This window comes from Xenopus tropicalis, chromosome 1, assembly GCF_000004195.4.
Source record: "Xenopus tropicalis strain Nigerian chromosome 1, UCB_Xtro_10.0, whole genome shotgun sequence".
NCBI classification, from domain to species: Eukaryota; Metazoa; Chordata; class Amphibia; order Anura; family Pipidae; genus Xenopus; species Xenopus tropicalis.
Genome location: NC_030677.2, coordinates 58,469,814 through 58,496,018, shown reverse-complemented (window position 1 = coordinate 58,496,018; position 26,205 = coordinate 58,469,814). Strand labels below are relative to the sequence as shown.

At 37.0% G+C, this 26,205-nt stretch overlaps 1 protein-coding gene across 4 annotated transcripts in view; it reads right to left on the bottom strand.

Annotated features, from left to right (window-relative positions):
* znf827 (zinc finger protein 827) overlaps positions 1–26,205 on the bottom strand; it is a 108,637-nt gene that overhangs the window by 34,825 nt on the left and 47,607 nt on the right. For all 4 annotated transcript variants that reach the window (XM_012955598.3, XM_031895507.1, XM_002938935.5 and 1 more), the window contains exon 5: positions 14,944–15,177. In XM_012955598.3, the coding sequence (XP_012811052.1) occupies positions 14,944–15,177 (234 nt within the window). The remainder of the gene's footprint in view (positions 1–14,943; positions 15,178–26,205) is intronic.

Here is a 26,205-nt window from a genome sequence, read left to right as displayed (position 1 = left end):
TATCCGTATAATATATGCAACATTCATTAGGCCGTGTTAAAGGAGAAAGAAATGTAAAAGCTAAGTAAGCTTTATCAGAAAGGTCTATGTAAATACAGCCATAAGCACTCACAGAATGACTTCTCTGGCAAAAGATTTGTTGTGTCTGTAATTCATGTGCCAGAGACACGCAGCTCTCTCCCCTCTCCTTCTCCCCACTCCCTCAAGAATGCTAAGAACTCACTCCCCCCCCCCCTTAGGAATGTGGATCTGAGCCAATCAGCAGGAAGTTGACTCATAGTCTTACAAACTGAGCATGTTCACTTGGTCTCAGTGCAGAAGCGAGGCATTATGGGAACTTTCTTTACACAGGTCAGCGTTTTTTCTTTCTGTTTGGCTTCTGATCATCTGAACAGGTGAAATATGGGGAGACTTAAGGTCACTATTGAGACAACTGAAGGTATGCCTGCAGCTTGAGATTAACTCTTTATTATCCTTTCCTTCTCCTTTAAACCCCCGTATTCTTCATTTTTTAATTATATTTTTTTTATTTAGAATTTTATCACAGAAATATATATATATATATATATATAAAACCCTGTTAAACTACAGGTATTGGATTTATTATCCAGAATACTTGGGACCTGGGTATTTCCAGATAAAGGGTCTTTATGTAAGTTGGATCTCCATACTACTAAAGCTGGCTAATCACTGAAAGATCTGCTCGGTCATCAAAATGAGTTGATCTTTCCCAGATATGGCCACCTTGAGGTACACAGAGGCGCTCCTCGCCTCAACAGGATTTTGTAAACCTGATCTACATGACAAATTATACATATTTAGGGATTTTGTATGCCGAAAACATATCTAAAAAAATGTTGCTTATTAGGGTAAATCTCCACTAGCTGATCATACAGAACCCTGTTAATATTATATCATCCTTAGGTACAAATATGGAAAACTTAACTGCAACTTTTTTAGGTTATTTGCATACAGAACAGGCTGTCTGAGATTTTACTTTACCCTTCTAAGTACTCCAATAGCTACCAATACCAGAAACATTTATATAATATAATACGAAATAAGATTGAAATTGTTTTCATAGAATGAATTGTGTGCTTTGAATATTTTTTGGTGTTAATCTTTTCTCTCAAAACTTGTTTTACATAAAGCCTACAGAATCTCTTCGGTGTTTTGTGCAATATGCAATTACCATTCAGGTCAGATTTGTCCCTGAGATATTGCTTCCATATGCACACAAGCCCTTTTCCAAGCTGTGATTGCCTCTTTAAGAACAGTCTTTTGTTTTGTCAAAACTTGGACAACATTATTTTGATATTCTTAATAATGCCACCCATTACTCTTCTTAAATGTCATTTTGACTGAAACAAAGGAGACTCAGTGTACTTTCGTATACATTCCCTTAATTTGCTTAACTTTGGCTCCCCAGATGTTACTAGGCTCCAACTCCTGAAAACCCAAGGTTAAGACAGGACATTATCTGTATTTTGTGCTGGTGTTCTGGTAAATGGTCCTTGGTACTCAGTGAGGAGTAGCAAGGCCTGGAGTGTTTATTCTAAAATAGCTTAAGTTCACAGTGTGATTCTAAAGGTACAAACTGCCAAATATTGGGCTTGTTTTCCTTTTAGTTGCTTAAAATTACCTGCTCAAAAAATTTGGAAAGCTTTCAAAAACAAAAATTATCAATATGCCACCAGTACTTTCTTAATTTTGTCTATTCATAATTATTCAAATGCTTATCTCCTCAAGAAATACATTTATGTGTATTTTTCTTTTCTAAACCTCAAGCAGAATGTTTCATGTAATACAACCCTAATACAATAAATAAACAATAATGTTTAGGTAGTCAATTTTCCATTAATAATATTTTAATTAAAATAATCCCCTTTAGCAGTGGGAAGAACAACAAGTGCAGAAAGAGTTGCAATTACATCAGGCCCTATAAAGTTAGCTTTAATTGCAAGTGGAAAATGTGAATTGTGAGAAGAAAGAGTGAGCCTTTCAGCCTTATTCCTTCAAATCTAAAGCACCTCGTAATATGCTTGAGCTTGATAAACAATGGTAATCTCTTAAAGCTTTTTGCAGTTACATAAATAGACATTACAAAAGAAAGAAAAGTACTGCAGTGGGTGCAAAATATATGTCTCCTTTGGGTTTTACATTTAAAGCTTTCATTTCAATATGTCTTTGAAAATGATAGTTAAACACAAAGAATTTATTTCCTAATTGAATAGGAGCTGCTACATGAGGGTGCTGTTAAAACTCTTTGGAGGACTGTACATTAATGTCACCAGTGGTGCATAGGTTTAATATGACTAATGCTTTCAAGTGCCCTGGCTGCATTGCAGATGCAATGAGAAACCTTCTGCCTGCCAGAAGTGGCATCTTCTTGATTTATAAAGATCACTGTACATTCAACTATAAATCTGCAGGAATAGGAGTAGTGACCCATACTTTTTCCCTTGATTTAAAGTGCTATAAACAGACTAATAATCCTATGTATTCAACATATCAACCCATGGGCCTAATACAGTGCAAGGGCCATACATGGTCACCTTTCTATTGCTCTGTTAGTTGGGACCAACAGCACAAATGATCAGAACTGTACTTTTTTCTAAGTAATCCAGATAAGGATATTATCTATGTAGTTAAGGTATACCATTGGTTTAGAACTACAGGATGAAATGTAGTCCTCTTCCAGTCTAGCCATAAAAAGATTTGCATATTGTGGACTAAATTGTGATCCTGTCGCTGTCCCCATCTGTTGTATAATTTTGTTCACCAGTTCACAGTATTTGCATGCAATAATCACATGCTGCAAAATGGTCTTTGCATGGGATATTGGTATATAAGAATTCCACATCCATGGTGGCGTAAATTGTTTTGTTTGGTATGGGGTCAACCGCAACAAAGAACCGTCTTCTTTAGGAGATCCATCATATCCTGAACATAGCTGGATGTGTTTTTTTTACCAGAGGTTTAGGATGTATTCTACACAGCTAAATACATTCCCTGTGAGTGTGCCAATCTCAGAAATTATTGGTCTGCCAGGGTTTCCTTCTTTGTGAATCTTGGGAAGCATATAAAAGCAGGCTGCTGTAGTGCCTCTAAGCTTTCCTGGATATTAGCTGGTAATTCTTTGATTAACACCTTGAGTTGTTTTACGTAGTCTGTTGTTCAGGACTTTGTCTGAAGTTGTCTTTGTAATTATCCAATGTGGGATTAATACCCGGTTTGGGGCTCCAGGTGAATCTTTCCATTAGTCAATGTGTAGTGTAATTGGTCTTGCCACTGAATGTTTTGCAGCTACTATAAAATATTCTTATAATATATTCTTGTTTGAGGCAAAGATATATTGCTTGAGCATACATGTACAGGTATCGGACCCCTTACCCGGAAACCCGTTATCCAGAAAGCTCCGAATTACGGAATGCCCGTCTCCCATAGAGTCCCGAGCATTCTGGATAATGGGTCCTATACCTGTACTGCATTTTTCTGCTTCCATGAAAACCCTGGCACCAGCAGTACAATTCCTTGCCAATGCTGCCCTTTCATAAAGTAACAAGTGTATGGTTTTGTTCAAACTGAGCTTCATCTTGCTAAAGACTGCAAGGGATCATATACATGATGGCAATCGATGGTTGGAACGGAAAGAACTTCAAAGTTCTTTTTCAAGAGAGTTTTTTTAAGCAATTTTAGTGAGTAGTGTTCTTTCTGACAGTTATTAACCCTTTAAGTGCCAGCCGAATTCGTCATTTCGGTTCCCCCCAGTGCCAGACGTTTTTTAAGCATTTTGTACTCATTCGCTTTAACAATGTTTTTTGGTAGGAAAACCTCCATGAAACTAGGGAAATTATATATCGTTTTTTTCGTCACTAATTGGGCTTCGACATACATACCAAATTTTATAACTTTTCTGGAGATATGATGTGTATTTTGGGTGAATTATGTAAAAAAAAAATAAAATTATGAAAAATTTCTGTATATTTTGAGTTTTTTTTCCATAGAAAAGTTAATTTTACACACTTTTTTTTGTTGTTTGTAAAAGCCCTGATACTCCCAAGTCCAACGATACCAAATATGTGGTGGTACCCCACAGTTCCTGTCCAGAAGTAACCCCCAAACGAAAGAAATACTTTGTACAATATCACACCAGAACAAAGCGGAAAAGCGCTTGTAACAGTTGATGCAGCATAACTTATATGTAAACCTAAAATATCCCCTCATGTTTGGTATCTTTAGAAACTACAGACCTTCAGGTTTCTAGGTGCAATGTAGTTTTCACTCAAAAGCCAAATACCTTTTGTCAGTGCATTGTGAAATTTGGAAGTTTTTTTGACATTTTTTTTTTTTTCTAAAACGTAAACTTGGACGCATGATCAAATGTGGATTTGACAAAAAAAAAATCTCATAAAAATTTTCTAACAAAGGCAAATTTGAAAGACAAATTTCTACTGAATAAAATGATGCCCCATATGTATGGGTGCACATAAAGACATGGGCACCAAACACTCCAAAGCAGGGGCAATGCACAAGGGCAATTACAGCTAAAAATGTGGGTGCTGTGCTCTTTGTGCACTACCTGCAGTTTTTCAGTGTTAACCCCCCCTACTTGTGAAATAACCCCCACAAACTATATATTTCTGAAAAGTGCTATTCAGCTATTCAGAGACACCACTCTTCTCTTTCTACATAGAAAATTGTGGCCGCAGTCCCTTGCAGAAGTCAGCGCTTTGGTCAGAAATCGAGGAAAAAACTGATAAAAAACCTAGATTTCTCCCCAAAATCTCCATGGCAACTACCAAAAACTTACTAAACATCAATCTGCAAGTTCCCCTGAATAAAACAATACCCCATATGTATGGGTACACATAAAGACGTGGCCACCAAATGCCCCAAAACAGGGGCAATGCATAAGGGCAATTTCAGTTGAAATTTTGGGGGCTGCGCTCTATGTGCACTTCCTGCAGTTTTTCAGTGTTAACCCCCCCTACCTGTAAAATAACCCCCACAAACTATATATTTCTGAAAAGTGTACACCTTCAGCTATTCAGAGACACCACTCTCCTCTTTCTACATGGAAAATTGTGGCCGCAGTCCCTTGCAGAAGTCAGCACATTGGTCAGAAATCAAGGAAAAACCAGATACAAACCTAGATTTCTCCCCAAAATCTCCATGGCAACTACCAAAAACTTACTAAACATCAATCTGCAAGTTCCCCTGAATAAAACGATACCCCATATGTATGGGTACACATAAAGAGGTGGCCACCAAATGCCCCAAAACAGGGGCAATGCATAAGGGCAATTTCAGTTGAAATTTTGGGGGCTGCGCTCTATGTGCACTTCCTGCAGTTTTTCAGTGTTAACCCCCCCTACCTGTAAAATAACCCCCACAAACTATATATTTCTGAAAAGTGCACACCTTCAGCTATTCAGAGACACCACTCTCCTCTTTCTACATGGAAAATTGTGGCCGCAGTCCCTTGCAGAAGTCAGCGCATTGGTCAGAAATCAAGGAAAAAACAGACACAAACCTAGATTTCTCCCCAAAATCTCCATGGCAACTACCAAAAACTTACTAAACATCAATCTGCAAGTTCCCCTGAATAAAACGATACCCCATATGTATGGGTACACATAAAGACGTGGCCACCAAATGCCCCAAGACAGGGGCAATGCATAAGGGCAATTTCAGTTGAAATTTTGGGGGCTGCGCTCTATGTGCACTTCCTGCAGTTTTTCAGTGTTAACCCCCCCTACCTGTAAAATAACCCCCGCAAACTATATATTTCCAAAAAGTGCACACCTTCAGCTATTCAGAGACACCACTCTCCTCTTTCTACATGGAAAATTGTGGCCGCAGTCCCTTGCAGAAGTAAGCGCATCGGTCAGAAATCAAGGAAAAACCAGATACAAACCTAGATTTCTCCCCAAAATCTCCATGGCAACTACCAAAAACTTACTAAACATCAATCTGCAAGTTCCCCTGAATAAAACGATACCCCATATGTATGGGTACACATAAAGACATGGCCACCAAATGCCCCAAAACAGGGGCAATGCATAATAATGGGGCTGCAATTTATGTGCACATCTCAAAGCTTTTCAGACAAATTTTCCCCTTACCTGTGAAAAAAACCATATAAACTGTATATTGATTAAAAAAAGACAACTTCAGTTATTCAGAGACACCACTCTTCTCTTTCTACATGGAAAATTGTGGCCGCAGTCCCTTGCAGAAGTCAGTGCTTTGGTCAGAAATTAAGGAAAAACCAGATACAAACCTAGATTTTGGTCAGAAATCAAGGAAAAACCAGATAAAAAACCTAGATTTCTCCCCAAAATCTCCATGGCAACTACCAAAAACTTACTAAACCTCAATTTGCAAGTTCCCCTGAATAAAACGATACCCCATATGTATGGGTGCACATAAAGACGTGTCCACCAAATGCCCCCAAACAGGGGCAATGCATAAGGGGGGGGCTGTGCTCTATGTGCTCTACCTGCAGTTATTTAGTCTAAACACCCCCATACCTGTGAAATAACCCCCACAAACTATATATTTCCAAAAAGTGCACACCTTCAGCTATTCAGAGACACCACTCTTCTCTTTCTACATGGAAAATTGTGGCCACAGTCCCTTGCAGAAGTCAGCGCTTTGGTCAGAAATCAAGGAAAAACCAGATACAAACCTAGATTTCTCCCCAAAATCTCCATGGCAACTACCAAAAACTTACTAACCATTAATCTGCAAGTTCCCCTGAATAAAACGATACCCCATATGTATGGGTGCACATAAAGACGTGGCCACCAAATGCCCCAAAACAGGGGCAATGCATAAGGGCAATTTCAGTTGAAATTTTGGGGGCTGCGCTCTATGTGCACTACCTGCAGTTTTTCAGTGTTAACCCCCCCTACCTGTGAAATAACCCCCACAATCTATATATTTACGAAAAGTGCACACCTTCAGCTATTCAGAGACACCACTCTTCTCTTTCTACATGGAAAATTGTGGCCGCAGTCCCTTGCAGAAGTCAGTGCTTTGGTCAGAAATCAAGGAAAAACCAGATACAAACCTAGATTTTGGTCAGAAATCAAGGAAAAACCAGATAAAAAACCTAGATTTCTCCCCAAAATCTCCATGGCAACTACCAAAAACTTACTAAACCTCAATTTGCAAGTTCCCCTGAATAAAACGATACCCCATATGTATGGGTGCACATAAAGACGTGGCCACCAAATGCCCCCTAACAGGGGCAATGCATAACGGGGGGCTTTGCTCTACCTGCAGTTATTTAGTCTAAACACCCCCATACCTGTGAAATAACCCCCGCAAACTATATATTTCCGAAAAGTGCACACCTTCAGCTATTCAGAGACACCACTCTTCTCTTTCTACATGGAAAATTGTGGCCGCAGTCCCTTGCAGAAGTCAGCGCTTTGGTCAGAAATCAAGGAAAAACCAGATAAAAAACCTAGATTTCTCCCCAAAATCTCCATGGCAACTACCAAAAACTTACTAAACCTCAATTTGCAAGTTCCCCTGAATAAAACGATACCCCATATGTATGGGTGCACATAAAGACGTGGCCACCAAATGCCCCAAAACTGGGGCAATGCATAAGGGCAATTTCAGTTGAAATTTTGGGGGCTGCGCTCTATGTGCACTACCTGCAGTTTTTCAGTGTTAACCCCCCCTACCTGTGAAATAACCCCCACAATCTATATATTTACGAAAAGTGCACACCTTCAGCTATTCAGAGACACCACTCTTCTCTTTCTACATGGAAAATTGTGGCCGCAGTCCCTTGCAGAAGTCAGCGCTTTGGTCAGAAATCAAGGAAAAACCAGATACAAACCTAGATTTTGGTCAGAAATCAAGAAAAAACCAGATACAAACCTAGATTTCTCCCCAAAATCTCCATGGCAACTACCAAAAACTTACTAAACCTCAATTTGCAAGTTCCCCTGAATAAAACGATACCCCATATGTATGGGTGCACATAAAAACGTGGCCACCAAATGCCCCCAAACAGGGGCAATGCATAAGGGGGGTCTGTGCTCTATGTGCTCTACCTGCAGTTATTTAGTCTAAACACCCCCCTACCTGTGAAATAACCCCCGCAAACTATATATTTATGAAAAGTGCACAGCTTCAGCTATTCAAAGACACCACTCTTCTCTTTCTACATGGAAAATTGTGGCCGCAGTCCCTTGCAGAAGTCACGCTTTGGTCAGAAATCAAGGAAAAACCAGATACAAACCTAGATTTCTCCCCAAAATCTCCATGGCAACTACCAAAAACTTACTAACCATAAATCTGCAAGTTCCCCTGAATAAAACGATACCCCATATGTATGGGTGCACATAAGTACATGGCCGCCAAACCTGAAAATGCATAATATTGGGGCTGCACTCTATGCACCCCTTTTTTTTTTGCCTGCACCCGAATGAATGGAATACGCTCGGGTGCAGGCACATGTAGCCGATATACGCATGAAAACGCGTGAGAATGCAAAGTCTCGCGTTTTCATGCGTATATCGGCTACATGTGCCTGCACCCGAGCGTATTCCATTCATTCGGGTGCAGGCACAAGTAGCAGGCGTAGGGCTGAATTTTCGGCAAGCGTTTTTCCACTTGCTGAAAAAATCAGCCCTACGCCATGTGTGGCATCAGCCTAACCCTTGGCAATAGAAACTACCAGAACAATCTTAGCACCTCTGGACCTTTCTAGAACAACTGAAATCAAATGAAGTTAAAATGGAATAAAACCACTAAAAGCAATCAAAGAACAATAATTGCAATGAAATCGGTGGTCAGAGCCCTGGATCCACCAATGTCACTGCAAAAGCAACCTTTTTGGGGCACTAAATACACAATAAAGAACAATGCAAAGATAAAACACCATAAAATCAGTAAATTCAAATAAAAACCAACAGAAGAACAATTATTGCAATGAAATCGGTGGTCAGAGCCCTGGATCCACCAATGTCACTGCAAATTCAGCACCCAATAGCAATACAAAAGTTATAGTGCAATAGAATAATTCAAAAACAGAAATCAATTATGAAAATGCAAAAAAAACACTAAAATGCAACCAAATAAATCAGATAATTATAGAGCAAGATCAGAAATAAAGTTTTAGTAAAAAAAAAAGACTGCCAGAGAAAGCAAAGAAAGAAAGAAAAGAAAAGAAAGAAAGAAAAAAAAAAAAAAAAAAAAAAAGTGTAAGTGTAAGTGTGTGTGTAAGTGTCTGTGTGTGCTTGGGAAAGTTGTAAATAAGTGTGTATGTGTGTAAAAGTGTAATAATGACAAAGATAGAAGAAGAAATGGAAAAAAAAAAAAAAAAAAAATTTTAGACAGTTGAGATAGAAATAAGCAAAATAAACAGTGGTTAGAGAGTTGTAGTTCAGCTTACACAATGCAGGCAGGCGATCAGGGCGACCAATCTGGCAGGAAGGCAGCAGGAAGGCAGCAGGAAGGCAGCAGGGGGGCTCCAGCAGTCTCACGTGGCAGCAGAGTGAAGAGGCGACGGCGGGGGCGGCGACAATTAAAGGGACAGCAGTGGACACGTCATCAATGCGTGTCCACTGCTGTCATTGGCTGAGGACCCGGATCGGCGGCGCTGGGGGACCCGGATCGGTGAGTATGTCCTCTCTTGCTCGTTGCCTAGGGGGTTGTGCAGGCTTTACAAGCGCTGCGCTGCTTTAAAAGCGAGCGCAGCGCTTGTAAACCCATTAGTGCTGTAGGACGTAGATTCTACGTTCTATGGCACTTTGGTCCCTTGGTACCTAGGACGTAGAATCTACGTCCTATGGCACTAAAAAGGTTAAACTGCAGACTCAAACCACATTTTGTTTTTGTTTTTTTTGCTCTAACAGACATAATTATGTATTAAAAAAATTAGCTTGTGTTTATATGTCCATAAATACACGAAGGCACCATTTTCCAGCCCCTATAACCTTTTAAAAACCATACATTTATATCTGTGTGAGTTTATCTATGATTCTTTACAGCAGGGCAGTCCAACTGGGGGCCCACGGGCCAGATGTGGCCTTACAAAGGTTTATTTTGGCCCCCAGTCTGCTTAAAAACTCCATAGTCTTCACTATATGACATCATCACTTTAATTAAATCCAGCCCTAGAACATGTTACATGATTAGTAATCGGCCTACTACATATAATTGGTTGGACAGCACTGCTTTATAGTAATTGTCATGTAAAACAAATGGGTAAATATTCAAACCTTCCAACAATTATTTTAAGTAAAGGCAAAAATATGGTTAAAGCAGAAGGAAAGGCTCAATCAATGGGAGGTATAAATATCTCACAGAAAACCTTTGAGAATAAAAAGTCCAGGCCCTTTCCTGAAACAACCTATTTCTACATTATGATAAATTACTTTACATGTGTTTTTCTCTCATTTTATTTTAATTTACCCTTAAACCTTCACTGTGCTTTGGTTTACATTAAAGAGAACACTCCCAGCTGTCCAGAAAAGGTGTCATGTCATTAGGAGCCAATCCTGGGTGATTGAAGAGGTGGTTTCTATAAATGGTATATTCTAAGTAAAGTCCTGCTGCCAGTTCTGTTAAGTGAGACTTCCAATTAATATTCCAGAATGGGGTGATTTGTGACTGTGGCATGTTAAGACTTATTAGTAGAGAATAAGTTAATAAACTATTTATCTTTATAGGTAACCTCAGGATTCAGGGACCGCCTTCCGTCGGTGTCTTTTAATACATAGAACTTAATCATTGTAAATCTGCATTTAAATTGTACATATTCAGTATATGTATTGCCATGTTTGTCCCCACTGTACAGTAAACATGTACAAAAAATGTTTTGGGTGCAAAAAACTGATGCAGTGAGTATCTGACAGATTTGATCTCCTTTGAGTGGCTGATTCCAAGATGAACAAGACTTTTGCACTGACAAAGACAGTAACTGGAATACTGTACAAGTAAAGAAGAAAAAGATTAGAAGACCTTCAGAAGATATGCATACCGAATAATTAAAGTCAGAGAATAACTGAATAAGTGGTCAACAGTATCAATATTAAGATACATTTAAAAGAAAGTAAAATAATAAAACAAGATCAAATCAATCATTTTAGTGAAAGTTCACATCAGACTCTGGAAACTGATCACGAAGTGAAGGACTAAAATAATATTGTACTAAAGGGAACAGGAAATAGAAAGAACAATGAGAACACATGAAAACTGATATATTAGATTTATTGAACTCCTGCTCATCTAACAACATTCTATCTATCATAAAATTTAGACTGCTGAGTTAAAAGTTTTCTGACAAGTGTTAGATGAAAATAGTACTCTAGTGTGCATCAGAGGACCAAAAATATTCTCTCATTTTCTGTCAGAAGTAAGAAGAGCAAACTATATCTTTGATGCAGAGTTAAAAATGGGTTACAAGAATCTGGGCTTTCCACAGAGCCTACTCATGAAGTAAGATTACTTACTTATTCTCTCATACTATTTTTTTATTTTTTTTATTTAATGACAGGGAAGCTTCTTACCCTTGAATATCTAAGGATTAGATTTAATTATACATTTTTGTGGAGATCACATTAAGCAATTTAATAGAATTGTTTCTATGATTAAAGTGTTATTTAAGTTCATAATTATGTTTCATTATTTTTTATGCAATATAGATTTATGTCAAGGAAGAGCCTTATGCACTACCATGAGACCTTATGCTGAAATTATGTAAAGCTTACCCTTAAGGACCGGAACAATGATGCTCTATTGCTGAAGACACAGTTTGTTCAAATATTGTTGCTCATTGATGACAATGTGTCTACTGTTCCACTGAATTCTGTGGATGATTATTTTATATACAGTGGCTTGCAAAAGTATTCGGCCCCCTTGAACTTTTCCACATTTTGTCACATTACAGCCACAAACATGAATCAATTTTATTGGAATTCCACGTGAAAGACCAATACACGTGGAATTCCAATAAAACTGATTCATGTTTGTGGCTGTAATGTGACAAAATGTGGAAAAGTTCAAGGGGGCCGGATACTTTTGCAAGCCACTGTATGTGTTATTCTTACACACACATAAACCAAGTACCATATTTAACTTTTACCATTTCACTGTATTTCATTAGTCACTTGAATGTTTAGTCAAGGACCTTCTTTTGGTTAAGAGGTTTGCCGTTGGGACTATAGTTTGACATAAAAGATTTTGGTATTTCTTCTGTAAATCACAAGCCTACATTTGTTCCCAATATAACTATTATATAGCAAAACCTTTCCTGCACACTTATATTTTTTTGTAACAAATAATGTTTGTCAGCACGGTTCTAACATTAATGTAGCACCTACACCAGTTAAGAAATACAAATATGTAGATAATGGCACTACCAGTATCTTTACTGAATACTTATAATAAGTTATATTTTCAGTCTGATGCATATTACAAAGTTAATCAGTCGTTTCTATCATATAACTATGTAGTCGTATCTCATAAGGGAAATATTAGTACAATACATTAGTACAATGCCAGTTCGATAGCACGCTGTACAAGTTCCAATTTGAAAAGAAGTAAGATTGATGTGGTCCTCATCTGAGGCCTTGGCCTTGGCTAGCATTTTACCAGCTAGACCAGTAAAATACTTCAAAAGTATTTTATTATGTAAAAGTTGAGAAGTTGGTTGAATTGGTTGGCAGTTCCTCATTATTAATGGCTGCTTTCTCCTGCACTATTCTGCCACCCCCCTCCTGTCTTCTCACATCTTTCAACTGGTGGTGAAACTTCAAGCTAGGAACATGTGGCTCCTTCTCACTGCTGTCTATAGAGAGATTCTTTAGAATCTGCCTTTTATCCCTCACTGTTAAAGCTGTAGGTTCTGAGATGCTTCCTCTACTGCTGATGCTCTCCCCATACTTGTGCTCTTGCAGGACAACTTGCATCACATTTAAAAAGATGCTATATAACATTATCTTGAGCCCAATAGAATTTCTTTATTTTTCAATTACTGCTCTACAAGGCCACACAAACGTGGGTCCCTAGGTAGTTATACCTACTGGCACCCTGTCAAGATAGCTCTGGGGAAGGTAAACTAAAATTCAAAAGTAAAGTAAATGTACATTTGTGCAGAATGACACTAATAAACACATTACCCACCACCTACATTCCTTTTGCTATGTTCAAGCCACATTTAATCACTGTAATTTTAATGCATTGCCCTAGATGCAAATGCAGAGGCTGTAATTTCTCTGCTACAAATTGGCCTCTAGCAACTGTTACACATGCTGAATATTCACCTTATTATACTTTTGAGGCTTCTTCACATTCTCTAGTGTATTTCTGACACTAAAAAAATGCCATACTGAAAACACCTCCGACCAATTGTTTAACCACACAGAATGCTCTTAATTTATCCTGCCTGACAAATGAATGGCATATCAAAGGAAGAGCTAGGCCAACGTCTAACAGTTCCAATCCAGGGACTTCTCAATACTATGGATTCTTTTATCAAGCACAAATTCTAAAGAGAGAACCCACGGACAATAATTCCCTAGATAATTACTATGAACATTGTAATAAATACCTAGCAGGGTCTTGCGTAGTAAGCTTAAAAAAGATTTAAGTAATGTATATTTGCTAAAACAGTTAATAGGCAATGTGTTAGCAAGACTTTGCTGCATTGATATAATTACCTGAAATAAACTCTCCAAACAGAGGAAAGTTTTCAGTGTACTTTGCCTGTCAGCAGAAAGAATATTGCTTGAAAGCACATCACTCTAACCATACCGGTTCCTCATTGTCACACTCTGTATCCACTATTACAAGATTCCTTTCCCCTTACATTATCAAATCCACATCTATCTTCTACCAACTTGCATGATAAGGTAAAAAGTAGAGTCCATTAATATTTTTACTGGCAAACCTGCAAAGCAAGGTGTGTGTGGCTTTCCACCACAAAATAAAAAAGAGTGAGCAATTATGTTGGCATCCTACAATATATGCACCACCTCATTTAATGTATTAAATGCAATGATCCATGTCCCTAATTGAACAGCATAGCACCTTCTGTTACAGAACTAATGAGCATTTACAGGCCATAAATCATTAGACATTTAAACTATAAGTCTAATTGCTTTAAGGACTAAGACCTTATCTTGGCAGACTTATGTACCAAGTAATATTCTACGTGAATCCTAGTTGCAGGAAAAAGTAGGTACTTAATCCTAGAATATTTAAACATCAATTTTTTAAACTAAACCTTGTTTATTTTCATAGAAAGCAAGTTATGTGTTGAGAACTAACTCATATTAGTAAAGAGATAAAAAGGCAAAAGGAGGAGCTTGAGCAGTATGGCAGATATTAACTTATCATTAACTGAACAAAAGTGCACATGGAGAGGTGCCAGGTGAGTATTTTTTTTTGTGGAGATTTGCCTGTCACAGCTTCTTCTGTGTCAGACAGGGCACTTTTTTATTGATCCATATTACTTTGACCCATGTTTTTTTTGACCACTGCTGCACTAGTTAAAATGTCCTTGTACCACTAAAGGCATTGTCTCCCAAACTAGAGGTCTGGCTTTCTTTGTGAACCATAGTAGTGGTAAGAAGGTGCAGCCTGAAGACCATTTAGGGTTGACATTGAGGGTAAATGCTTATATAAGGTATTGTATATAACTGGAGCTATAAGAAAGTTGGTATCTCAACCTGTTTTAACATGTCTGTGACTTGTTTTGAGCTATGTGTGCCCAATCAAATAATGGACTATAAAGGGGGGACTAAACCAAAAACATCTGCCTATCCATTTAACATAGGGTTATCATCACTATCAGGAGGTGCTGCTCTTTAAAATATGCAAATAAGCATACATTATATAAGTCAAACTTCATAGAGAAATAATGTTCCATTGTTTCATTTAATTCAAGGTGCAAAAAAACTATTCATTTACCTGAGAGTTTCATAAGGAGCTCAGATGCTGCTTTCATGGAGATATCTTGAGTGAGCAGGTTTGGCTGTGTTTCTTGTGGCTTGCTGTCTTCATCTGGGGTGCTGGAAAGCCGACCTTCTGATTCCTGGTTAAAACCGTACAAGGATTGTGGGGATAGGGAGCTAATAGGCTCTTCATCCTCGGGTTCATCTTTCACTTTAAAAGTAAGAGTGAGGGGCTCCTTCTGATTTGCAGCTGTCAAGAGCAAAGATACAAAGGGCACATTTCTTTAACACTGCATCAAAGAGGAAAAAGTCACAGAATACTCTGCATAGGAAACAATAGCTTGGTAGAAAGCCATTATAAGAACAGTAAGTTGTACAATATGCTTTATTTATATATTATTTATAGCAGAGGCTAAATCCTATGTTCTCATAACCTTTGAAAACATTTAGGTAAAGTATATTTTTGTCATTTGCCATGATGCACTGATTAGTTTTTCCCCTATATTATGGAATGGTGCTATCTTATTGCTGAATTTAGTAGTTCTGTGATTTGGGTTAACGGATGGAAAATTGATGTTCAGCATATCTGAAACCTCCTTGGTTATTTAGTGGTATTTGTCCGTACCGTATAGTGATCACATTTGTCAGTTAGATTGCTCGGACATTGTAAGTGGGTGTCTTATACTTGCAGAGCTATTTTTCCTTTACTGGAAATTCAAGCTCAGGCTGCTGGGTTGGGGAACCACAGAAAATAGGTATGTGCCCATCAAAGCTCATCAACCAACACCCAGCTACAGATTCACAATAAAAAAATGTGCATTGAACAAACTTGATGGTTCTCATTGTATTGCCTGTGTTAGTACTACAGTACAGACTGTGTCCAGCTGAAATGTCTCTCTCTCTCTATTTACAAAACTGAACTGTGTTTTTCCCTTCTACATGACGTGACAACAAATATCACTGGAGTACAATACATAAGATTTTGGAAGCCAAACATTCTTTTCCATTTTTTTTGTGTGAAAAAGGTAATATAATGGGGTTTTTTTTGGGATTATTTAAACATCTAATTGGTGTTATTCATGAATAAAGCTCAAGCCTTGAATCTAACAAAAAAACACTGACAGCTGCAGAAGTCAGTAAATTGCTTTGACAACTTTCGCAAATTTAGACATCAGTAAATTTCTTATGGGGATGAACGTTTCACATTGAATTACCATCTTGCCATTTTGTCATCCCATTCAAATGGTTGCAGCTATATGATTGACTGTGGCTATTATTATGTCTTATTGCCAGAAGAACGGTATTGCTAATTAGTATAGTGATAGAGGATCAATTTATTAGTGATTGCAACAGAATGGCTTTTCTGGGAGAATATCTCTGCAATCACAGATTCATTTAGGATCCTATGTGCATTACATTTTAAGTTCAGAGCAATAACAAAAAACAATAACATGTAGATTGTGCATGTTAGTACATGTATATTGCTTTACATTTTAGCAAGGCTATCTTTATAAACATTAAATAAACTATAGCCTTCCAAAATGATAACTGAATAATCTGCACATATAATACACTACAGTTGCAATTTTGAAGTGAATTTGTGTTCAAGTGACTACATTTCAAATAGCATGAGAAATAAATTATTGTAGAGACAACTTTTAATGCCTGGCTGTAATACAAATTAACCCTCATATGTAATAAAAGGCACTAAGATAAGATGTTTGCTGGGGAAACTGGTGCAAGCAAGATAACTTGGATACATAACACACCAGCTTAGATTGAGTGTGACCGACCTGACATAACTAAATACAGTCACCTATATAACTGCAATGCCTAGTGATAGCATCCTTGCTTGTATTGACCTAAACTTGACTTGACACCATTCCAATGTAAGTATATCAAACAATGTTTTGTATTTTATTTGTTCTGTGATGTTGTAAAATTAATACAAATTTACCTTTAAAAGCAAACATCTTATCTTTTTTTTTTTTAAACAGGTGACCAGTAAATGCTACCTGCTGATTGGTTGCTTTGGGTTGCTTTTGCTTACCTTTATTTATTCATAATCATTTGCAAATTGCTTGCCTCTGCTTGAATACTGTGACATTTAGTAATCAGAGACAGGTGGTAAATTTTACCAAATATGGCAAAAGGTTTTTCCAAATATGACAAGAAGCAAACATTTTGAGTACATGTCTCGAGGATATGATGAGGTTCATTCAAAAGAGGTGAAAAGGTTATTTTTGAGTTTGCAATTTTTAACATGAGAAAATTAATTCTGGCTAAAAAGAACACTTTTCAGTTATAAAAGGCTTCTGATAATTTGTGGTTTAAAATTCAGGTCTGTGCAAACATTTAAACACCTAGGTTCTTATTCCCTGTATAATTAATGTTAATTCTGATTTTAAGAATTGATTGTGAAACTGATTTACTAGCTTAAATTTCTTTTATTAAACTTCTGCAGCCAAACTACTACTTTTAGAAAGACAATTTGCTGTCAGAGCTAAATAAAATGTTTGTAAACTTGGTTAGATTGTTGGCTCAGACACAAAAAACATAATGCCCTTTTCCAGTTATAGACAGTATACTTTGCCTAGTTGTTTACAGTTTATATAAATGTGTCATATTAAAGGTACTAAACGTATCACTTACATTTCTTACCGTTTTTTTTTGGGTTTTTTTTGCGAAAGCTTGTATAGAATTTATTTGCTCTTAAAAAACAACATTCTTATTAGCGGAAATCCTATTGGGTTATGAATCCAATGGGAAGGCTAACTTTAGAGAAATACCCAATGGAGGGGAACGCACATATTAACTTATTTTCACTTATAAGAAATTAAGTATATCCCAATGGAGCCACTTACATGCATCAAGGAGGACCAGTGCTAAAATTCCTTCAGTAACGTATGTGTTATCCTTTAAAGGGTGCAAGCATATAGACACAGTTTTTTATAGAAACCATTCATTATCAACATCAATCCCTGCACCAGTAGAGCTCTACACTCTAATTTCCTTATTACATATATTCAAGTACCATACACATGGTCAATTTTATCAAGTCAAATAATGTGCCTGTTTTTGTGGAGTAAGATGAGACCTGCACAGACAGAAGCAGTGACGTTACTAGATGTTATGGGTGCCAAAGCAAATTTATTTTAGGGCCCCAAAACATTGGTAAGTTTATCCAGTATACCAAGATATATTAAAATTGCTCATTAATTAGGGCCTTACTGGTCCACCCTGTCTCAACTGTAATTACATCCCTATGCAAATAGTATATAACTGCTGCTGACCACCATGGCACCACCAAGTTTCACGTTTCATACTAGACACTATCTCACTCCACTGTGCTTCTTGTTTGCATGTACACAAATATTAAGTTTTGTGAAACACACAACCTAGTGAATAGACATAACTACAATTTTTAGAAGAGCGGATAAAAGCTATTGTAGAACACATGGTCAGTAGGAAATGAGAAAAGTGCAGGCTATAAAACAAGCAGCAACAAAGGCAGTCCATAGAAACACAACAGCAGAAGTTGTTAGAATGTGTGTGCTTTTGAGCTTCCTCTGTGGAAAATAAGTGTGATGATTCAGGATTTGTATTCTGCATCAAGCCAAACAGTGCTTTTAAATTTGTGAAGTTTTTCTCAAGAACAGAAATGCATTGTGCACCATAAAACTAAGTATCCATATGGTGCCCCAGATCAAGATAATTGGCGCCTTAGCTGAAAACAAAGTGATACCAACATAGTTATATGGGGCTGAAAAAAGACCAGAGTCCATCAAGTTTAACCCTTCCAAGTAAACCCAGCACCGACAAAACTACAACTGACCAATCTATACACTCACATACATAAACCTTGGATACTATGCTTGTTCAAGAAATCATCCCCTCTAAGACATTAACACAATCTGCCATTACCACATTACTAAGAAGGGCATTCCCCAACCTCACTGCCCTCACTGTGAAAAACCACTTGCGCTGCTTCAAATGAAAGTTTTGTTTCTCTAATCTAAAGGGGTGGCCTCTGGTGTGTTGATCGTTTTTATGGGAAAATAGAGCATCATATGCAGTCTTTCTAGTTGCTAGTTACTATCTGAAAAACAGATCAGTATATATTAATTTTAAATATAAACACCTTACACATCACTTTCTTAGTCTTATGGTATTACTTACAACATACAAATTACATACATATACTGACTGATACAAAAAGTAAAGGGGACTCTGCTAAAATGGTTATTTTATTGTTTTACTATAAGACCCTACAATGAGAATAGCTAAGTTCACACAATGGGATAATAATGTTTTTTCCCATGTACAGAAAGCAGTTGTGATGCATTTGCAGAAACAGAAAGAACGGTTGATCCGGTTGAAATGAAAAGTCATTGCGACTCAGACACAAAAGATAAAGAGGAATCGAAAGGCTAAGATGATCTCCTTGGGCATTGTCCAAAGTAATGGATCATGCCGAGTGCATATTCAATTTGTAATTGAAGCCAGGGGTTGAAACACTAAATTGCATTAAAAGTCTTCCTGAACTATTTGAGCCCATGGCTGCTAATCACGTTTGGACTCTTGTCAGGATTTAATCAAATTTAGCATCTTCGATCACCACTTTAATTATTGTTACGGCTACTGCTAGTACATCTGCAAGTGGGTGCCAAAACCCGAGATAGTAAATATTTTTGATATGCAAGAGCACTTTCTAAGAATGTTTAATGGATAATTTTTTTCCTAGGATGAGAATGTATAAAAGCAAGCAATAAAAAGAATTTTAATCTCTTCAGTCTAGTCTAATAAGTAAGCAAAATTAGGACTTTCAGGGGTACATTTGTATATTTATGTGCATTTGCACACAAGTCTAGCAATGAATTTAAGCACCAATGTGTCTAAGGCATTCAGTAAGGTACCCGAATATTCAATAAGATGAAAAACATGTTTATATAAAACCGAGCGCCATGCCAGAGACATTCTGCCCAGCCAAAATCCTGAGCCAACACTAGTGATGAGCAAATCTGTCCCGTTACGCTTCACTGAAAATGGCAAAAAAAAGGCAAAATTCCAAAAATGCTGAACATTTTTCTGCAACAAATTTTTGCACCATTTCACAAAAAAAATGTTTGGCTCATCACTTGCCAAGACCTATGAGCAGGCTAAGAAATAAAACAAGAATATACTAAGAAGTGGGCATCAAGAAAAAGGAAAAGATGCAACAAAGGTTGAGTGCAACATTAGGGAGGCTCATAAAGACACAACATGAAGCTTTTTCTTAATTGCCCATATAATTAACTTTCTCTATCTCCTGATATCAGGTAAGTTCCTATAATTAATCTTAATTAAAAATTACCATGTCTCTTGCAAATACAGTGTACCCTATGGTTTCAATTTGACCCAATCCAAAGACAATCAGTTCCCAAGCACTGTTCCCTTCTGCTGCATCATCATCCCAGGGTCTAGAGAGGTTTAGGAGGTCCAACAAGTTGGAATTGTCAGATTTGCTATGAAAAGTAGCTCAAGCAGAAAAAGTAAATCCTGCTTTGGGTGTCTCTAATTCTACTTTGGCAACTGGTCTGTTACAAAAACATTTAAAGATCTAAAAATATGTCCAACTGATAAATAACTTACTGCTTAGTGTTTTCAAAGAGGCACCAAGAGGTTTTAATGGCTGCAGAACTATATGTAGGCTACAGAACTATATATTTTGTTGTCATTGAAAAAAACACTAATGTACTTGCACCCCCTGCATTGCCCCTTTAAACAGTCCATGAGAAACAGTGAGATTAGTGAATGACACTTCCACTCACAGAAGTAGAATTAGATCACATTGTTACTGTATTAATTGCAAGCAGTAGTATCCACAAATACAGTATTAGTCCAGCAGGACACAACAAACTTACAGGAGAAAAAATGGATTCATGGGGCAAAATTAGGAGGTAATATGTTCACAACATCTCTCTTGTGCTGTATTGTTTGCAGGCCTTTCTGTGAGAACCCATCCTTATGTACTGTATGTCACACAGACTATTATGCTATATTGGCAGTATGTTAAGGACATAGATCACCTCTTTCATTGCACTGTAGATCTTTCAGAGGGTTATGTGATGTCTCAAATCCTGTCTTTCTATACTACACCCTGTTAAATAGAACTCTAGTAATACTATGCGTTGCTTGTTGCAGTGCCTCATGACTATGCCAAATAATAAAGTGAAATTACAGTTATTTTATGTACCTCTTATTTTATGAACCTGAGGGGTTCATATATTGCGCTTAATCAGACTAGCTTGCCACTTTCTTTTTGACCCTAGGTAATGTTCCTTTACAGTATCCGTGGCTGTTCACATACACAGAAAGAAGGCAATTTGAAAGAGCGAATAATGTGCAGTTATAGCTTCAGAAGGGTATGATTTGAAGAGGAATTAAAAAGTATCATTACCTACAAATATTGAACTATATGTTCCCAGATTTCAAAAACTGATATTAGCTTTTATAGCACTAACAAAGGTTTAATATCAAGACTGCTTGCTAGAAGGACAGGGAAAAGCTCATTAGATGAGCTGATAACAGCAAAATATCCAACATCTTATAAAGAGGGAGATTGATGTACAGAATATGGAATCAGTTGCTGCCCACACAGTTATGGATTGATTAAGGCTGCAAAAATAGATTAACGATATGAAGAGAGGAAGGAAGTAGCAATTAGCAGTGAAAGCATCAGGTCATTTCATGGGTCAAAGTGTAAAATAAGGAAAAAATCTTTTTACAGCATCTGTTTGAAGAATAATAATGGGGGTGGAGGAGAAGAGAACATAATGACAGAATTGAGAAGGATCGCTGTCTTCCAGTTAAACCAAATAAATATTGACCCAGGAAGTGAACATTTCACTCCGAACCCAGACAAAATATTAACATAACCTTTACAAATAATTGAGAGAGGTAGAGATACAGAACAATACTCTTTTGAAATTAATAACATTTCTTTGTTTACCTTGATTTTTGCCAACTGACCCATGATCCAAATGTTGTTTTTTCCATCATGATCAACTATGGCTTAATTTTTTTCCCCAGTGAGTCCCTACTTCCCTTTTGTCATCACCATAGTGATAACAAACATAAATTTTAGTTCACTTAACAAGTACAAGAATTACAATTCCTATGAAAATGATTTGCATACAGAATCAAATATGCTTAATTTTGTAGTACAGGTATAGGACCCATTATCCAGAATGCTTGGGGCCAAGGGTATTCCAGATAAGGGGTCTTTCCGTAATTTGGATCTCCATACCTTAAGTCTACTAAAAAATCAATTAAACATTAATTAAACCCAATAGGATTGTTCTGCATCCAATAACAATTATTTATATCTTAGTTGGGAACAATTACAAGGTGCTGTTTTATTATTACAGAGAAAAAGGAAATAAAGTTTTAAAATTCTGAATTATTTGATTAAAATTGAGACTATGGGAGACGGGCTTTCCGTAATTCGGACCTACGGTATTAAATAATCTTACCAAACTGAAATATACATATATCAGTAAATATTGCACTTTTACATCCTTTTCTTTGATCCGCCATTTAGTGATGGACTGTGTGCTCCCTCAGAGATCACATGATCTCTAACTATAACAGGAAGAAGTATGGAAGCAAAAGGCAGAACTCTGCATTTATTGGCTGATGTGGCCTAGCATGTATGTGCGCCCTGCACTGTGAATCCTATGATCCAAGGAGGCGGCCCTTAATTCTTAAAATGGCAGTTTTCTATTTAGGATTACCCAATAGCAAATACTAGTAAAAAAAAAAAAAATATATATATATATATATATATATATATATATATATATATATATATTTTTATGAAAATTGTTTATTTAGATAAAGCAGGGTTTTACATATGCACATGTTTATGCAATATATTTTTATAGAGACCTAAATTTTTTGGGGGTATAGTTTTCCTTTAATTATTTGATCAAAATGGAGTCTATGGAAGATGGCCTGTAAACGGGTTTCCGGATAATGGATGCCATGCCTGTATATTATTGGGTTTCATTTTGTTTAAAGACTATCAGGCCAGAGGTGGATGTGGACAGCAACAGAGTCATCAAAATATATTTAAGTATCAAACTTTCAAACATTCATTTGGGAACAAATATTTTATATTTGCCCTGTTGTGTGCAGTTTTTAGAATTGTGGGCCATTTTGAAGTTTCTGAAGTGAAGTATATTGTTAAGTGTTAGAATTAGGAAAAATCATCAAAACAAATTATTTTTTCAGCAGGTACACAGTGGCTGAAAGATTAAAATGGTGATGAGAATTTTATTGCAGGCACAGCTTTAGAAGAGGAAAAGCAACACTGACAATACTTTGGGAAACGAGCTGACACTGCCTCAGTAGTGAATGAGTTGGTGGGAAAAGAGATTACACTGGATTTTACAGAGGTGACATGTCAGTGGCAAAGGACCTGACATTTTATTTCATTGTGATAAATGCACATATTCTGAAACCTTGAGGTGGTAGTGGAATAAGAGTTGACACACTATAATACAAAAGGAATGTAACAATGGGACAGGAGCTGACACTCTTTTACAAAGATTAACCGACATTCAGGTTCACACATAGGAGGCAAAATTTTAAAATAGACTGATACTATTGAAAAGATGTGAGGTCAAAGCAAAAGAAAAACAAAAGTTTTTCTGTCACAGAGAGGATGGGGCAACATGTGGAGAGTGAAAACTATCTGGTACAGATGAAGTGACATATTTTAGCAAAAATACAGCGACAGTAAAAGAAAAACTGGTATTATTTCACAGAGTGAGGAAACTGAAGGAAGAGCTGATAATCCTTATGGGGAAAAATCAATTTTTTCATCAGCCTCAACCATTGTTGGATGGGTTATTGGAAAGTTTGGGTAAAGTATAAGCCAATAAGATGTTTGATGTTATTGTCCAAAGTACACATGACTAAAAGGGCTAATTATGGGTTAGTTTCTCTGTGCTGCTGTCTGAGGTATACTATACAATTCTCTTTTACATCCTATTCTTTAGCCAAAGTAAAATTGCTTTAAATTCTCCAAGCCTACTAAACAAACAATCTTTACTAGCCAGCATTTTGTTGTCACCCATGTAAAAGTGAAAATCTAATCTGTTGCTGTGGGTTATTACAGAGATCTGTTTAATTTCTGGGACATCTTACCCACACCTATTATTCCCCAATGTCTGTTTTGAGGGATTTTGGGTGCTTTTTCAGTGGGACGGGGGTAAGTAAAATATGTGTGCAAATTACTGCATCATATGACTAAGTTGCTACTGCAGGTCCCCAAAAAAAGTTGACATGTCTGTTATTACATCTGAGGTAATTTTTGAAGCTTTTATTAATTAAGCAGAACATTTCTTAAACTTTGTTTAGCCTTGCACAATAATCTTCTTCAAAGCAGTACTTGCAACAAGCCCTTAGGTAGGATTGTGTCATTGGTTAATTTAACCCCTTGTTCATTTTTGGAACGTGAAAGAATTCCATTTCTACCAAAGACATAATACTCTTACCATCTATCAAAGAAATATTCCCTTATATTGGACATAAAACATGTCCTATTTTACACATAGAACAAGTGTACAAGCTAACATTAACATCCAAATGTTGCATCTAACAGAGGAGAAATATTACAGAGACATCTCACTACCCTGTGACTTTATATCTTGTTGCCAGGCAACCAAGCTTATAGGTCAGGTGCTGGGACCTTTAGTAAGTCACCATGAAATGGCTGGTCCTTTTGCATAAATGAAACACATTTGCATGTGTCTCCTGGCACATCAGTATTTCAATGGAATTCTTACTGTGTAATCTGATGTATAGAGTTCATTCTGACAGCTGCCTGTGACCTTTTTATTCCACTTTTGTACAAATTCTGAAGATCGACGTGATTTCCAATTTTTAACCCTAGGAATACTGTATCTCATGTTCACAACAGTTCTGCTTTTGAACTGTGCCAACGAAACATAAAATGAAAACATATCCCTATAAACACCTGTTAAAGGGCTATCCTTATTTCTTCTCAATAATTATAGCTAAATATATTTTTAGCAATGTTACAATCTGTATTATATATAGCCAGGTACATTTTGAAATATTTAAAGACAAAATATGCTATTGGATATTAGTCTGTAATAATTACCTAAATGCACAAATACAATATGTACATTTAAAATATACCATGACTTTAGTTGAATTTGTATAGGTTGTTATGTGTAAGAGAAAAGGGCCAAAATGTTTTGCTATATTTTTTAATAAATTCAGTGATCCCACAGTACATTACTAGCTTGAATCATTTATACTCCCCATAGTGTTTTCTGTAATAAAACAGTAACTTTGTGTGTATAGGGGACTTAGTGACTGCCTGCCTGGACAATATCTTGCCTAAAATTGGCACATTGATGCAGTCCTCTAGTGACAAATCTCAGTAGACCCCTATCCTTGTCCCAGCACGTTGTTGGCCATATTGGGTTAAGTGTTTTCCCATCTGCCAGGCTGGTGTGTGTCTCGAGACTCTACAAAGAAGGCAAAATTTGGTGATAATGATTTGGTGATTATTTATAATTGTGGATAAATACAACCAGTCTCTTAATCATTCTGCAATCTGTCACCTTCATTATATCAAGTAAATCAGGGAAAGAATTAAGAGCTTTGTATTTAAACAATACGCTGTCTGCCTTGGCAGTGATCGTTTTTGGAGCATAAGACTAATGCCAGACGAGGCATAGAGCTGATATTTTCGGCAAGCGAAAATTCCGCCCTACGCCTCCTACTTGTGCCTGCACCTAAATTAATATAATACGCTCGGGTGCAGGCACATGTAGTGCAAATACGTATAAAAACGCATGAGTTTGAAAGTCTTGCGTTTTTATGCGTATTTCGGATACATGTGCCTACACCCACGTGTATTCCATTCATTCGGGTGCAGGCACAAGTAGGAGGCGTAGGGCAGAATTTTCAGCAAGCATTTTTCCGCTTGCCAAAAATATCCGCCCTATGCCTCGTCTGGCATTAGCCTTAGATTCAGATTCAAACAGGTGTTTAGTAAATGGTACCTAGTGATTGGCTGCTATTGGTTACTAACTAACGATTAACTCTAATGAACTTTGATCTTTGTATGTGAATCACTTGTATACAATATACATATGGGGTTTTGTATTAAAAGGCAGGAGTAGTAACCCATAGCAACCAATCAGCTGGTAGAATTTACCAGTCCTTTGTTTAAAACCAAAAATATTATTGGTTGCTA